This window comes from Giraffa tippelskirchi, chromosome 14, assembly GCF_054371585.1.
Source record: "Giraffa tippelskirchi isolate mGirTip1 chromosome 14, T2T-mGirTip1v1.2.pri, whole genome shotgun sequence".
In the NCBI taxonomy this organism is placed as follows: Eukaryota; Metazoa; Chordata; class Mammalia; order Artiodactyla; family Giraffidae; genus Giraffa; species Giraffa tippelskirchi.
In genome coordinates, this window is record NC_137288.1 from 45,273,801 (window position 1) to 45,290,301 (window position 16,501).

The window sequence follows — 16,501 nt, forward strand, 5'->3', positions numbered from 1 at the left end:
CCGCTTCTCCTTGTTCATCTGCCCCTCTCGCTCTCCCATCTGGTTTTCTCTTTGTTTTCCCCAAGGTTATACATTGCTCATTCTCCTGTTCAAACGGAACCTTGTTTTTTTACCCTTTCTTTCTTTAAGTTTATTTTGTATTGGGGTACAGCCAATTCACAAACAATGTCATGATAATTTCAGGTGAACAGCAAAGGGACCCAGCCATACATATACATGTATCCGTTCTCTTCCAAACTCCCCTCCCATCCAGGCTGCCACATAACACTGAGCAGAGTTCCATGTACTATAAAGTAGATCCTTCTAGTTTATCTATTTTAAGGCTGGGAGAGGGGTTTGAGGGAGAATGGATACATGTATATGTATGACTGAGTCCCTTTACTGTTCACCTGAAATGTTCACATTGTTAATCAACTATAATACAAAATTAAAAGTTAAATAAAAAGACCTGGAATGAAAAAAGCCGATTATGTATATTTTTCACATCAGTTACATGTTGAAATAATAAGAGTTTGGATGTATTGGTATAAATAAAACCTAGCCTTAAAATTTAAATAAATAAACTAAAATGTTTAAAAAAGAAAAAAAAACAAAGGTCTGTCAGAAAAACCTTAGATTCTCTCATGATTACACACGAGAAAATGTTAAAATTAAATAAATAAATATTGCAATCTGTTTTTATCCAGATTCCTACTCCCTTGAGTGGGGGAAGGATTTTAATGCTAACACCTCCCCCTCTGCTTCTTCCACTTATTTGTCAGACTATTCTCTCCTCTGAACAATTAGATGTTGGATTCTTTCCTTTGACTTGTTTTTCAAATGTATTAAAAGGAATATCACTTCTAGTTCAATCTGTTTCCCTTTTTATAATACCGTGGATTTCCTTCTCTGAGGGCAGTTCTTTTTTTTTTAATTGGAAGATAATTTCTTTATAATGTGCTGAAGCCAGTTCTAATTCTTCAGTTTCCTTTGGTCTGGTCTTTCTTCTACATTGACTGGGTCATGACTGGCACATTTAGGTCCTTTGAGCTTCCCATTTATGCATCTTCTCCAGCCACAAGACAGCAAGCAACTCCTGGCACAGTGCACCTTTCTGTTCTGTGGCATCTCCACAGGTCCTGGTAGAAGTCTGCTTCCGCTGAGTACCATTGTTCTTACATATCAGGACTGACTGGAAATGGGTTAGACATCTTCACAGGCCCACTGGTGCAGTCAGGACCCAAAGTCTTTAGTAACGAGCTAAACCCCTGGTTTCCTTCCGGAGAATAGCTTATGCACCGGAGGGAACAGATCCTAATGTATGTTCATTAACTGTGATGAGAACTCTCTGGTATCACCTCAAAATTCTTTGTGCAAGTCACATTCCATTTAAGCTCATAGTCTGAGAAGGACGGACAACCAAGTTGACTCAGGGAAGACTCACAACCTGTGGTTTTAAAGTCTTGGAATCTTCCATGACTCAAGTTCTCATTCAGCTTCCTTCCCCGAGAACAAAGGAACTACTAGGAACGGGGTAACAATCACAGGTGTGGTTAAGGGTCCTTCCTCAAGAAAGGTCAACATTGCTGCTATAGAGAGGGGAATGTTGTCCCCAGAAGATACATCCAAGTTCTAAGCCCCCAGTACCTAGAATGTGACCTAGGAAGGAGGATTTTTGCAGACATAATCAATATAAGGTCATACTGGAGTAAGGCAGGTCCTAATTAAATACCACTGGTATCCTTAAAAGGAAAGAAAGACACAGGTGTACATATATATATAATGGAATACTACTTGGCCATAAGAAAGAATGAAATTTTGCAATTGCAACAATATGCTTGCACTGGAAAGGCACCGTGCATGCGTGCTAAGTCACTTCAGTTGTGTCTGATTCTTTGTGACCCCATGGACTGTAGCCCACAAGGCTCCTCTGTTCCATAGGATTTTCCAGGCAAGAATACTGGAGTGGGTTGCCATTTCCTTCTCCAGGGGATCTTCCCCACTCAAGTATCGAGCCCAGGTCTCCTGCACTGAAAGAGGATTCTTTACCATTAGAGCCACCTTAGAAGCCCAGAAGGCATTATGCTGAACGAAATAAGTCAGAGAAAGACAAGTAGTGCATACCCTTTATATGTATAATCTAAAAAAATAAAACAAACTAGTGGATATAAAACAACAGAAACAGACTCACAGATATAGAAAACAAGCTAGTGGCTACCAGTGGGGAGAGGGAAGAAGGGAGGGACACAAGAGAGGTAGGGGATTAAGAGGTACAAGCTATTATATAAAAGCAAATGAGCTACAAGGATATTTTTTACAGCAATATATAAAATATTGGAAATATAGTCAATATTTTATAATAATTATAAATGGTGTATAACTTTAAAAAATTGTGCATCACTATGTTGTTACGTATATATTATACATCAACCATACCTCAACTAAGAAAAGGTGAAAAGAAAAAAAAAACAAAGGCTAAAAGAAGAAAAGAAAGACACAGACACACACACAGAGAAGACCCCCACGTGAAGACAGAGATGCACAAGGAGAATCCACGAGACGGCAGAGGCAGAGCCAAGGAATTTCAAGGACTGTCGACAACATGGGAAGGAAAGAGATAGGCATGGAACAGGGTCTCTGCTGGAGCCTTTAGAAAGATCATGGCGCCGTCGACTTGATTTCAGACTTAAGCCTTTTGACTCTGAAGACACCCAGTGTGTGGTCATTTGTCAGAGCAGCCTCAGGAAATGAACACAGTTGCCGTGGAGTTGGAGGTGCGGATGCCTGCCACCAGCAGCCACGCCACCCCCCCTCCCCCCGCCCGGCTTTCACAGCTGAATCACAGACACGGACCCAGACATCCGGTACCCAGGGTGGGGATGGGGGGACAAGGAGGGACTCAGAAGGGACCTGAGTCTCATGTTGTCTCCTGCACACGCACACGCCACACTCGCCTGGATGGAAAAAGATCTGCTTCGGTCTCCCTGCCACATAATCTCTGTGGGATTCTTTCCAGCCTCTTCTTCTAGGAGATGGGGTCCTCTTTTTCACCCCCTGTGCCTACTCTCCAGTCCTGCAGAGATCAGGCTGAGCACCTGGATCACGTGACACCAGCCTCTGGTTTCATATGCGGATCAGATCTGCTGGAAGAGCCTTTTGGCCCCACAGCATCTGTTTGAGCCGCTCTCTCCTCATCTCTTAGCAGCTGTGCTCGGTGGGCCCGGGGGCAGCCCCCTCATAGGCCAGGCTCTCCAACAGGTACTGCCTACCCTGCCACCCTCTCCACAACTGATGCCCCGGTGGAGACCCCACACAGCCTCTAGCTCGCCAGTCTGAGTCAGGGCGGCAGGACCCAGATTTTAGACTTCACCAGGTACTGTGCTTAACAAAACTACCAGCTTACGAGAGAGAAGGTTCAGAGCCCAAACCTCAGTACAGGCTGAGAGGTGCTTACCACCCAATGGCCCAGGAGATGGAGCCGATCACTTTATCACACACGCAGCACGTACACACACAGAACGAGGCTAGAGAGGACAGTGAAGCTGCTTGGACCTCAGGCAACAGCCATCTGCCCACCCAGGCTCTGCCAGGCTACCCTGAACCTCAGGGGACCAGTTACCCCACACACCACACCCGTCCTGGGTGGGGAGCGCCATCAAGCTGTGTTGAAGCGGGAAGTAAATGAGGACCCGAGTGGGGGCCGACAGCATCTTCCCTTCCCAGGACAGGACGTGACAGGCTAGCCCCCCAGTCCTCACCTGCACTGCCCGTGGTCCCTGTCGCACTCCGGGGTGGCGGCCCTGTCGGTGCCCGTCCAGGAACAATTGCAGCCTTCACAGCCGGCCAGGGGGTGGAAGCTGAAGAAGTGCACCTCACACACGTCACAGTGGGGCCTGACCGTCCGAGGAGGACACAGGCACCTCCCCGTCGTCTCCTCACAAAGGCGCCGGCCGCAGGTGCAAGCTGGCCAAGGGTGAAGAGACACGGTGTAAGGGTTAGAGGTCCCTGATCTCCAGCAAAACTGCACCACCAGGGTTCCCAGAAGCTTCCAAAGGGTATCTGGGAGTAAGATCTTGTTTTTCCTTCATTATGGCATCACTGAGTGTGGTTGATCTGAACGGCTCCTTTCTTGGGGTCAAGACCAACCACATCCAGTGCTGAGGGTGGACACTGTGTGGACGCTGAGTGAGGCATCACTGGACCCACTGACCACAAAGTAGACACTCGTAGGAGCCCCCGCCTCACCCCCAGGCTGGGGCTGTGTGTCATTCTAACGTGAGGTCTGGCCTTCGTCAGAGGGTCTGCTCCTCTCAGTCTCCCTGGAGGGGCTTCACGTCGCCCCCGGGCACCAGGCCCAAGATCAGGGGTGGGGCCCGCAGCAGGCAAAGGCTGGCCTTCACGCGGGGACTCTGGGCGCCTCACACAGCCTGGGCTGCCCCTTGTCGAGGGCGGCAGGACAATTCTTAGACGAAGATCCACAGCCTCCTTAGTGAGGAGGGTGTGCTCTGACCCTGAGTCTTCTCCCACCTAGACTAAGCTTTGGTGATTAGGCTGCAAAAACTGAAGCCTAACCCATCCCACTAGGAAGAGGGCCGAGCTGTCCTGTATTTTGAAGCTTAAGGTTATTTCCCTTCATCTGCTTTGCCAAGGGCATGGGTCCCCTAGCCCGGGAGACACAAATACGTCTTTTCTAGAAGCCTCCTACTCAGAGTGTGGTCCCTTGACCAGTGGCATGGGAATCCTCTGGCTGCTGGAAATGTAGACTCTCAGACCCCAGCCCAGGCCTCTTGACTCAGAATCTGCACTCTCACAAGATCCCCAGGGGAGCCTCCAGCACAGTGAAACTGGACAAGCCCTAGGTGGGCTTCATCTGCCTGGGCCAGAGATGACCTTGGCTGCCCCGAAAGTGCACTTACGTTTGCAGTGCGGGAACCCGTAGAAGCCCGTCTGACAGCGGGTACACTGCCGCCCGATGACATGGGGCCGGCACGGGCACTGCCCGCCCTCAGGGATGCAGGGGTGGCCAATGGCCCCAGCAGGGTGGCACTCGCAAGACAGTGCACCCTCGTGGTAAAGGGCCACCAGGGATCTGGCGGAATTCTTACAGAATTCAGAGGCTCTCTGGGGGCTGCGGGAACAAGAACTCACAGTGAGATCCTGGGAGGTATGCCCAGAAACGGTCCCAACCTCCCCTTCCTACGAGCCCCACCAAGCAGTGTTTTGGGGGAGGGGCTCTGGAGTCTAGAAAACAGTGAGAGGAAACCCCATCCCTGGACTTACAGTGGTTGACAGCCACCCACCTACCCCCATCTACTTCAGGACTCATCACAGGAATGGTGGGCGGGAACCTTTGGTGGCTGGAATAAAAGGGTGAAGATTCCCCTATAGGATGAGTTGTATGGTATATAGGTTCTATCTCAACACAGTTCAGTTCAGTTCAGCCGCTCAGTCGTGTCTGACTCTTTGCGACCCCATGATCGCAGCATGCCAGGCCTCCCTGTCCATCACCAACTCCCGGCATCTACCCAAACCCATGTCCATAGAGTCGGTGATGCCATCCAGTCATCTCATCCTCTGTCATCTCCTTCTCCTCCTGCCCCCAATCCTTCCCAGCATCAAGGTCTTTTCCAATGAGTCAACTCTTCACACGAGGTGGCCAAAGTATTGGAGTTTCAGCTTCAACATCAGTCCTTCCAATGAACACCCAGGACTGATCTCCTTTAGGATGGACTGGTTGGATCTTCTTGCAGTCCAAGGGACTCTCAAGAGTCTTCTCCAACACCACAGTTCAAAAGCATCGATTCTTCGGCGCTCAGCTTTCTTCACTGTCCAACTCTTACATCCATACATGACCACTGGAAAAACGATAGCCTTGACTAGATGGACCTTTGTTGGCAAAGTAATGTCTCTGCTTTTAAATATGCTATTTAGGTTGGTCATAACCTTCCTTCCAAGGAGTAAGCGTCTTTTAATTTCATGGCTGCAATCACCATCAGCAGTGATTTTGGAGCCCAGCAGTCACCAAAAAATTTATACCTGCATGTGCTATGAGATACCAATTAGGATAATGATGAGGAGGAGGTGAATCGTCAATGTTTACTGAAGATGTATGTTAAAAGTTTTCCCTTCACCTCATTAACCTCATAAGCTGAAGCTCCAATACTTTGGCCCCCTGATGGTAAGAGCTAACTCATTGGAAAAGTCCCCGATGCTAGGAAAGATCGAAGGCAAAAGGAGAAGAGGGCGGCAGAGGATGAGATGGTTAGATAGCATCACCAACTCAATGGACATTTGAGCAAACTCCGGGAGATGGTGAAGGACAGGGAAGCCTGATGTGCTGCAGTCCATGAGGTCGCCAAGAGTTGGACACAACTTAGTGACTAAACAATATTAACCTGATAACCACCTAACCAATTAGGCTGAAGCCCCATTTCACAGGTAAGACAACAAAGGCTCCTACAAGTTAAGCAACATTCTTGAGGCCATAGAGCTATGGAGGGTGGAGCAGGCACTCAAATCCACAGCTGTCTGACCTCAGAGGCCTTGCTCTTAACATTTTCTGTACAAGTGGTTTCCACCCTCTGGAAGCCTGGGTTCCTCAGGAAACCTACAAGGGGGCAGAGAGGAGGGGTCTACAGGAGAGAATGAGAGGAACTGATACTCAGGACTGTTCTAGGCTCTTAGCGTCTGGGAACCCACCGAGGGAGGATAGGGAGGCCCAGCCCTCTCTAATGCTCCCCACTGATCAGAGAGCAAAGGAGAGCGGGAATCAGGGCTGATGTGCCCTGCAGTGGAGGAAACCCTGTGTGGTATCTTTCAGGAATCCGAGTTGGCCAACAGGAAGCAGCAAAGAGGAAGAGAAACCCTCAAGTAGCCCATGAATCCCGGCTTGGAGGGTGATCGACTGAGATCAGAGTTGAAGAGGGAAATCCCGCCCAGATGTACATGATGAGATAGTACACAGGTCAGTGTGTCCCGAGGATCTGGGACTCACTGCTGCTCCCTCGGGTGCCCAGAGGAGGAAGACAGACCCCAGGGCCACCCCTCCCCGGGCCTCCTGCTCTGGTCAGGAATGTGGGAGAGCCTCAGGCCCCCATGGCAGTGCCACAAAGTGATGTGTGCATGCTAAGTCACTTCGGTCATGTCCGACTCTTTGCAACCCTAAGGACTCCTCTGTCCATGGGATTTTCCTGGCAAGAATACAGGAGTGGGTTGCCATGCCCTCCTCCAGGGGATCTTTTCGATCCTGGGATCAAACTCGCTTCTCTTGTGTCTCCTGCGTTGGCAGGCGGGTTCTTTACCACTAGTGCCACCTGGGAAGCCCTCACACAGAGTGATACTTACTCAATATAAAAACTGTCTCCTCCACAATTGGTGACAAACTCCAATGACTTGTCCAGTGATTTTCTGTGAAGGATCTGGTAGTCATAATTTTCTGCAGGCACCACTAGGACTCGGACCTAAAGGGAAAGTGTCGGCATGTCTCTGGATTTTCAGCAGCACGGCACACCCACGGCCCCACATGCTTTCTCTTCACTAAGATCGTGTTAAGTCGCTTCAGTCATGTCTGACTCTTTACAACCCCATGGACTATAGCCCACCAGGCTCCTCCACCAGGCTCCTCCATCCATGGGGAATCTCCAGGCAAGAATACTGCAGTGGGTTGCCAGATCAGTGTTCTTTATTGTTAAGTCCAAGACCACATGAAACAAAACTTACAAAAAAAGAATCACAAAGCAACCCTAACTCAGTGTTGAAGGCTCAGGCCACATTCCCCCTCGGGAAATGATAATGAGTTGGAGGGACAGACCCCCTGGAGTGCCTGCTCAGAGAAGCAGCAGCCTTGGGTGCTGGGTGGGGACAGGAGTGAGGGACCTGTTATGATGTCCAGGACCCCATGTGATCCATCCCTAGGATGACCCTGGATCTCCAGGGGGTGGAATTTTGTATTTTTATTTTTTAGTATTTCTTTTTCTTTCATATTTATTTGGCTGTGCCAGGTCTTAGTCATGGCTCGAGGGATCTTTGATCTTTGTCGGAGCACTTGGGATCTTTTTAGTTGCAGCATGCGAACTCTCAGTTGCAGCATGTAGGAGCTAGTTCCCTGATGAGGAATCAACCCTGAGACCCCTGCATTGGAAGTGAGCAGTCTTAACCACTGGACCATCAGAGAAGTCCTCATTCTGTATTTTTAGAGAGTAAGCAAACTGAAACAGCAGGACCAATGGGGAGACTCATATGATGGCTTGCCCCTGAAATGCCTATCCTATCAGACACTCTATTATGAATAATTGTGGCCCCAGTCTTTAAAAATACCACCCTGTATTCTCTGTATCTGTATAAATCAGACCACACCGGTAACAAATGCTGCAGGAAATTTCAACCGTCTTTGTCAACTACTCACCAACTGACAGTTTACAGAGTCTATTGCTCTCATGTTATTCAATTCAGTAAACATTGCCAAACACCTGTGCCAGATGGTGTTTCAGGCACTGGGGTACAAAATGAATAGTCAGTCCTGTGTCCCTGAGAAGACGTCCTCAGAGAGAAAGGAGGCACAAGCAAGAACTGGAGGGCACAGGGCAGGCCTGGACAGTGTTTGCTGGCTCTCAAAGGCCTTACAGGCATTGGGTGACCATGATTCCACCAGCCAAGGTGATAAAACAGGGAACGGGGCCCCTGGGGTCTGTGCAGGTAACAGGCTAAGCTGGAGGGATCTGTGAGGTCTCTGGCTATGGGGATGCACAGTAGATGGTCCTAGAGCCCAGAAAAGATGAGAAATGAGGTCACAGGTGTGGGTTTCATTCCCACAGAGGGGAGAACAGAATCAACAGGCACAGATGATGTTATATGAAGAGAAATCTTAGAACAAGGGGTCTCATGTCAAGCCCAAGGGAACGCTGACATGAAAGGGATGAAGAGGAAGAGAACTCACTGAAGGAGCACTGGAGGAGGCAGGGAAAGCCAAGAGAAAGTAGCTCTGGGAGCCAAAACAAGACAGTGTCAAGAACAAGGGAGTGGTCAATGCCTCAGAGAGAGACTTGTCAGATGAGAGTGAGGCGGGACTGATGGGGACAGACAGACAGACAGCTCACATGGCTCATGCAGGGGAGTATTTTCTTTCCAGTAGCTTCTCTGGTATTCTGATTTCCCTTGATTTTAATTGTCACAGACCTTTTTTTTGCCAAAGGCAGCTGTAAAATTTAAACATTTTTCTATAAACATAGCTTAAATTCCCTGGAGGAATTACTGTCATGAGCCAGAACAGACACACAGAGCAGCTGAGCAAGGCAAGCACATAAAGAGCAAGAGAGGAAAAAGCAGAACGCACCAACACTAAGGACTTTCCTTCTGGAACCGTCACAGTCAGGGCCACCTCCGGCTCCGAGATGTCAAACTCAACCTGGTCTCCGGTGATCACTTGGTCCCGGCAGCCGAGCACATGGGGGCAGAAAGAGGCCCGGAAGACCCCTGGGGGCAGAGGGAGGCAGTCCTGTCACACCTCTGCCAGGACAAGTGAGCCCTGAAACCGGCCCTGCTCCCCGTAGCTCACCTGACTGCAGCCGTCCTCCGTCCACAGACACCCGTGCCAGGAACGTCGGATGTGCTGGTTGATAAAAATGGACGACGATGACATACCGACCTGGGCGTGGTACTAGTCCTCGAAGGGTCATCTGGTTCTAGGTGGAAAAAAAAACCTTCTCAAGCTGCAGAGCTATTACTAATTAGAATCACGGGATATTTCAAGAACAAAAATCGAAACAATGCAGGTATTTATCCAAGTAAAGACGGGGATGCTGGGAAAGACTGAAGGCAAAAAGAGAAGGGGGCAAGTGGCAGAGGATGAGATAGTTAGATAGCGTCGCCAACTCAACAGACATGAGTCTGAGCAAACTCCAGGAGACAGTGAAGGACAGGGAAGTCTGGTATGCTCCAGTCTATGGGGTTGCAAAGAGTCAGTCATGACTTAATGACTGAACAACAACAATTTACCCAAGTGAAATGAAAAACCCACATTCACACAAAGCCTTCCCTTGAATCTTTGTGGCAGCTTTATGTGTAGTCACAAACACTGGAAACCAACCACATGACTTTCAGCTGCAGAATGGACAAGCCAACAGTGGGCCGACTGTAAATACAACTGGAGGGAGTCTCATTTGGTACAATCACTTTGGGAAACTATATGTGGTTTTTGCCAAACATATAATTGAGCAATTGCATTTCTAGGTACATCACAAGAGAAATGCACGCTCTGTGTGCAAAAGGCCATACAAGATGTTCCCAGCATTCAAGCACTACTTGTAATAACCATGTAACGAAGAGTCAGACTCCATTTTTTCTGTTTGATGGTTTTCAAGCTCCATCATTCATCTTTTGCCTTTTGCCCCACAGCTGGACAAGCTGTAAGAAAGCCCAGGTGTTCATCCCTTGGCAGAGGTGGGAAGTTCAAACCCCATAAATTCTAGCCCATGAGAGAGGGAGCCCTCACCCGTACCCCCCCAACACATGATGCCCCTGTCTAACCACAATGAAAACCAGGGTCAGACTCCAACACTCGCTCAGGCTTGAGTGTGAGCCAGGTTCTCCCCAGAAAGCCTCACCATGTGAGTAATGTCTTTCCAAACCTCAAAATAATAATTTAAAAACTACAAGAATAGTAACAATAAAAGATTATCTTTCAAATGAGAGCTGCGCCTTGGAGGGTAAGTAACTTACTAAAGGTCATAGACTAATTTTATAGCAAAACCAGGACTAGAACTCTATTGTCATGACTGTAATTCATTTCATCCTACTACTCTAGGCTGCCTACCCCATATGGGATCTTATTAAGTTTTCTCTCCCAAATCCTTGTATTTCCTATCTTAATGCAACATGAACTGACATGAGCCATCTCTAAGATTAAAAAGACATGCCATCAGAACAAACATGAAGTCCTGCAATTCCGTGGTTTATGATGAAAAAAAGTGTGTTCCCTTCATATATTTCATCTTTGTGTTCTAGATGATTAATCAATACATGTTTATTGGGAATTTCCTGCCTACAAATTTGGGTTGCAAAAAACCTGTTAGATTTCTAAAAGTGCTTATGTTCTCATTTAAGAGGATAATTAATAAACTCAACCATGTTAAGTAGCAGTAGCCCATGCAAATATGACCTATCCTAAGATGGGTTATGAAAAATTGCCAAATGACTGTCCAGACAGAGATGCAGGAGAGAAAGAGAGTGTCGGGATAGACTGGCAACAGACAGAACTAACTGCAAGCCTCATTCCTGGGATTCTCCACAGTTGAGAGCAGAGGTGCTCAAGCTTTAGGGGCAGCCAACACCCCTTGAGGAGTCTGTTAAAAAACAGATTCCTGGGCCACCCTCCAGAGTTTCTGACTCAGTAGTTTTGGGATGAGGCTTGCAGGTCTGCATTCCTAACAAGTTCCCAGGGGTTGAGGGGATGCAGCTGGTTGGGGCCACACTTTGAGAACCACCAGTTCAGAAGAAACACACTCGGAGTAACCCTACCTGCGGGGCCTTCAAGGTGACCCCAAGAACAGCGTTGGCAGGAGGTGAAGGATCCTCGGGCAGGAGAGGGGAAGACCCACCACTCGGGACATCCAAAATTAGTGCTGTTGGAGGAGTTTCGGGGACCAGGGAGACACAGGTGGCACTGAAAAACAGAATGTTGGAAAATAACCAAAACCCAAAGAACTGTCCCTTGGTGAAAAGACAGACTCTAAGCATCAAAAGGACCCAGAGAAGGGCTTACCCTGGGGATCCACTGGTTAAGACTCTGTGCTTCCACTGCAGGGGATGCAGGTTAGACCCCTAGCTGGGGAAGTTCCCCATACAACCTAGTGCAGCCAAAATAAAAATATATTTGGGACTTCCCTAGTGGTTCAGAGATTAAGGCTTTGCCTCCCAGTGCAAGGAGTGTGGGTTCGATCCCAAAGGCCTCATGGCCAAAAAACCAAAATATAAAAAAGAAGCAATGCTGTAACAAATTCAATAAAGACTTTAAAAATGGTCCACATTAAAAAAAAAAAAAATCTTAAAAAAAAAAGCATCCAGAGAACCACTTGTCTGCAGAGATCTTTACACAAAGATATTTGGTGTTCTGGATTGGCCAAGTATACCCCAGTTGCCTACCTAATACAATGAGGTCAGATCATAAAAAAAATCTTAATTTTGAAGGACAGGAAGCTAGATGGAAACTTATTGAAACTTCCCTCTCTAGTACTAAAATTCATTGCTAAATGAGATCAATGCAATGAAACATTATTCACCTCTAAACATCAATGTTGACATAAAGCTATATATAAAAACAAAGAACACAAACAGCCATCATTTCTTTCAGGCACAGCCAGATCTTATTGTCTTGGTGTTTTCCATAAAGATGCAGAAGATGCCATGACTGTGTCCCTAAAGAATTTTTGAATCTACATCCAAATAACCTTCCCCAAATCCCAATAATCATTGGTTACCTAATTCTCATAACATAGTTATGAGATGGGTCATTATTTTCATGGTTTTTTAAATGAAGAGTCTCAGACACAGAGATTAAAAGATTGGAACAGACTGGATCTTGGTGAGAGCTCAGAATAGAAATCAGAGTAACTCCCGTCTAGGACAAGGCTTAACTATTTCCCCCAGTTACTACTGTGTCAGCTTCCTGATGTTATGGAATTCTGGAAAAATTGCTGGGATAAATGATTTAGCTCTTTAAAAAAAAAAAAAAATGCACCACCAGCTTTTAGCATCTTGGCCTGGGATGACTTCTCAAGTGAAATATAAAGCATAGCCTTAAAAGCATTAAGTATCACTAAACACAAACAAGGGATAAAGGAAGGAAACATTACCTTTGATTAACAAATCGCCCATAACTGGCAACGCATTTGACGTGAGGTCTCAAATATTCTGTTGAGAATTCTTCAATGGGTATGATACAAATTTGATGCTGTCCAACAAATATAAGATGGTACATGCCAGTTATCACCCAAGTCAAAGTTATGAACAAACAAGCTCTTCAAAGAAAACCGCCAAGAATTCATCCAGAGAAATTAAAACTATCACTTTACAGCAGTAAATATCATAGGATAACATTCTCTATGGCATCATTACATGGACACAGATTCTTTTTACTGTTACACAAGATCACTGATTAAACTGTTCCTGGAATGATCATATAAACAAATAAAATCATGTGAAAGTTCAAAACAACTCTCTGTCAGTAACTTTGGACAGTGTCTTCTCTCCTGCCCTGGGCTGACGCTGGCTCCTCAGACCCCTAGGCAGGGAGAGGCAGATGTGGTGGGCAGTCGAGGAGACTGCTGTTCAGAAAGACGGATGCTTCTGCTATAAATAACCCTTCTCAATAGAGGAGGACTCGTATCGCAGGCATATTTGAACTCTGTCTCCAGAGCTAGTTTCTGAGTCACAGAGGAAACTCAGTCAGTAACTTAATACCACTTTTCATTTTAAATCAATAACTATAACCGGCTGGATCACAAAGCTATCCAGTAACAACAGATTTTAACTGAATACCTACTATATGCCAGGCACTGAGACTGGAGGATCATATAAGACCAAGGTGGACATACTCCTGCCTTCATGGAGTTTTTATTCTAGCCAGCCTTGACTCTGAATGACATCTGACTATTTCAGAAAGAGCAAACTTATGCTTAAAAGAAGAACCTTCAGCCCCATCACAATTTCCAAAGATGAAAAGGTTAAGATTCACTTGGCTCATTATGTTCAAAAAAGAAAGTTGTCCTTAAAAAAAGCAAAGTCTTGAGTTATATGACATACAATAATTTTTAAAAACTGAATTCCAGGTAGTTCTTAAGAGAAAGCTCAACATTTCTAATACTGTCAAGCACAAATACTTAAAACATATTAGAACAGGCTGGCCTGGCATTTCCCAGGTGTGATACATGCTTAATATTAGCAGTAACAGGAAGTTGCTTCATACTTAATCTTATGTTCCCTGAGATATTTATTATAAATCTGAGCACCCCATTCCTAGCCCAGATCCCACTGTCTCTGTTTATCACAATTCTCAATACTAAAGTAATGCTATTAAAAGGGTATTTAACCTGCAAAAGCTAGCATTTTAACTGTTAATAATATATATCTAATTAATTGAAAATACTCTTCTTGAAACAGAAACAATGGTCTGGAAAAAAATACCAGGTGATTGCAACCCTGAAAATTCTGAAGGAATCTGCAAAGACGCTAACAGACATAATAAAATAGTAGAGTGGAAAGAAAATAAACAGTAACTAATGGCATTTCTATATACCAGCAATAGTAATAGACTAGGAAATATAATGACAAAAGATATTTCATTTGTAACAACAAAACAAATAAAAATGTAACAACAAATAAAAATGAATTAAATGGAGTTTTGTGAAACCTGTCCACATTTGATGACTGAACTTTATTGGATGCTATAGGAAAAGGTTCCAACAAGTGAAGGGGCAAGACAGATTTCTAGATGGGAAAATAAACATTGTAACTCCAGCAGTTCTCCGCAGGTTAGTTTTATAGATGTAATGCAAACCCAGCCAAAACTTCAATAAGCTTTAGAAATATATAAGCTTATCAATAAAAAAAAATTTCTAAAAATCAGTGGCCAAAACAGAAGCATACCAGAAGGAACTGGGCCATCCTGGCTCTGAGCCGAACATCCGCATCTGCTAATAGCTCATACATGGCGAGACGACCCCTGCCGTCGGTCACAGCGCTGCGGCAGAGGATGCTGCAAGAAGAAACAGCTTATCTTAGCCTGGTTCCCCTGCTCTCCCTCCCACCCCTGTGGGGTGGCTGATCGTGCTTCAGTTTCTCCTGTTCATAACTGGGTCACCAACAGTGAACTTCCCTGCAGGTGGAGTTTAGCACAGATGCAACCCATCATCAGTGTGGGAAAAAGAACCTCCCTTCTGTGCTCTGAGCTGTACCTCTCAGGGCTGACAGCCATGACCATCTCCACTGGTTTTATGGAATATCTGGTTTGGTCTTCTGAGGAAGAGCCCCAGGGCCAGTAAAGTCTGATCTCTGGGACAGTCTTCTTGGAAATTGACCAATATCGTTGGTAGTGGCAGTTTAGTTGCTAAATCGTGTCTGACTCTTGCAACCCCGTGGACTGTAGCCCTCCAGGCTCCTCTGTCCATGGGTTCTCCAGGCAAGAATACTGGAGTGGGTTGCCATGTCCTTCCCCAGGGGATCTTCCCGACCCATGGATCGAACACTGGTCTCCTGCATTGCAGGTGGAGATAACTCTTTATCAGAGTTATCGCAGCACTATTTTGGAAAGTGGTATTCCTTTGCCTTTCTGCTGGAGAATTGCTTTTTAACAACATAGTTATACCTCACTTGAGAAATGCTGAGAAAGGGTCAAACCTCAATGGGAGAAGCTGCCATGTTGAAAGGGTCTGTCACTTGAAATAGGTTTTTATGGATCAAATATTTTCCAATTGCACCATATTTTTGGACTCCAGTATTTGGTAGTCTGGTCACTTACACTGATCACATGACATGCAAAGTAGAGAAAAAGGGAATATTTTAAACAAGTGAAACGATACCATGGGACTTGCCTGGGAGTGGTTAAATACAATAAAAGTGATTTCCTGGTCTAATGTAATACTGTCTTCGAAATCTAATGATGGAGAACTTTGGTGCTATCACCACATCTGGAGTCAAAATCATCTGCAGAATATCATGCACTTCTCTCCTTAAAACACCATTCAGGAGGAGGAAAGGGCAACCCACTCCAGTATTTTTGCCTGGGAAAGCCCAAGGACAGAGGAGCCTGGAGGGCTACAGTCCATGGATTGCAAAAGAGCCAGACACGACTTAGTGACTAAACAACAACATGGCTATCTATACCACGTGTTATCTTTATTACAAGTAGTTAAGTAATTTATTGATGAATGTAAAAGTGTTAGTTGCTCACTCGTGCTCTACTCTTTGCAACCCCATTGACTGTAGCCCTCTAGGCTCCTCTGTCCATGGAATTCTCCAGGCAAGAATATTGGAGTGGATAGCCAATCCCTGCTCCAGGGGATCTTCCTGACCCTGGGACTGAACCCAGGTCTCCTGCATTGCAGGTAGATTCTTTACCATCTGAGCCACCAGAGATGCCCCTGGTGATGAGCCTTGTTATAATATTTAAAAGAAAAATCTCATGACCTGTTGAGAGCAAACCAGCCTGGAGAAACAGTATGGTCTAGATTGCCGTATTATCAAGTAGAGTTTCTGAGGTGATGAAAATATTCTCTATCTGCACCATCCAGAACTGTAGCTACTAACAATATGTGGCTATTGAGACTTGGCATGTGGCTAGTGGACCTCAGGAGCTAAACTTTTTCCTTCATTGAATTCAAACTGATTTAAACTTAGGTGGCTCAGTGGTAAAGAATCCACCAGCCAATGCAGGAAATGCAGGAGACACAGGTTCAATCCCTGGGTCAGAAAGATCCCCTGGTGGAGGAAATGGCAACCCACTCTAGCATTACTGCCTGGACAGAGGAGC

General features: G+C 46.0%; 1 protein-coding gene across 6 annotated transcripts in view; it reads right to left on the reverse strand.

Moving 5' to 3' along the window:
* The window catches only part of LAMA3 (laminin subunit alpha 3), a 257,192-nt gene that overhangs the window by 101,420 nt on the left and 139,271 nt on the right, over nt 1–16,501 (reverse strand). For 5 of the 6 annotated variants that reach the window (XM_081563208.1, XM_081563206.1, XM_081563204.1 and 2 more), the window contains 8 exons: nt 14,620–14,728; nt 12,828–12,925; nt 11,494–11,638; nt 9,533–9,659; nt 9,311–9,450; nt 7,324–7,439; nt 4,896–5,107; nt 3,738–3,942 (listed from right to left, as the gene is read on the reverse strand). In XM_081563208.1, coding sequence (XP_081419334.1) covers nt 3,738–3,942; nt 4,896–5,107; nt 7,324–7,439; nt 9,311–9,450; nt 9,533–9,659; nt 11,494–11,638; nt 12,828–12,925; nt 14,620–14,728 — 1,152 coding nt within the window. Of the gene's footprint in view, nt 1–3,737; nt 3,943–4,895; nt 5,108–7,323; nt 7,440–9,310; nt 9,451–9,532; nt 9,660–11,493; nt 11,639–12,827; nt 12,926–14,619; nt 14,729–16,501 lie in introns of those variants that run through there. The other variant, XM_081563209.1, reaches the window with a different exon arrangement.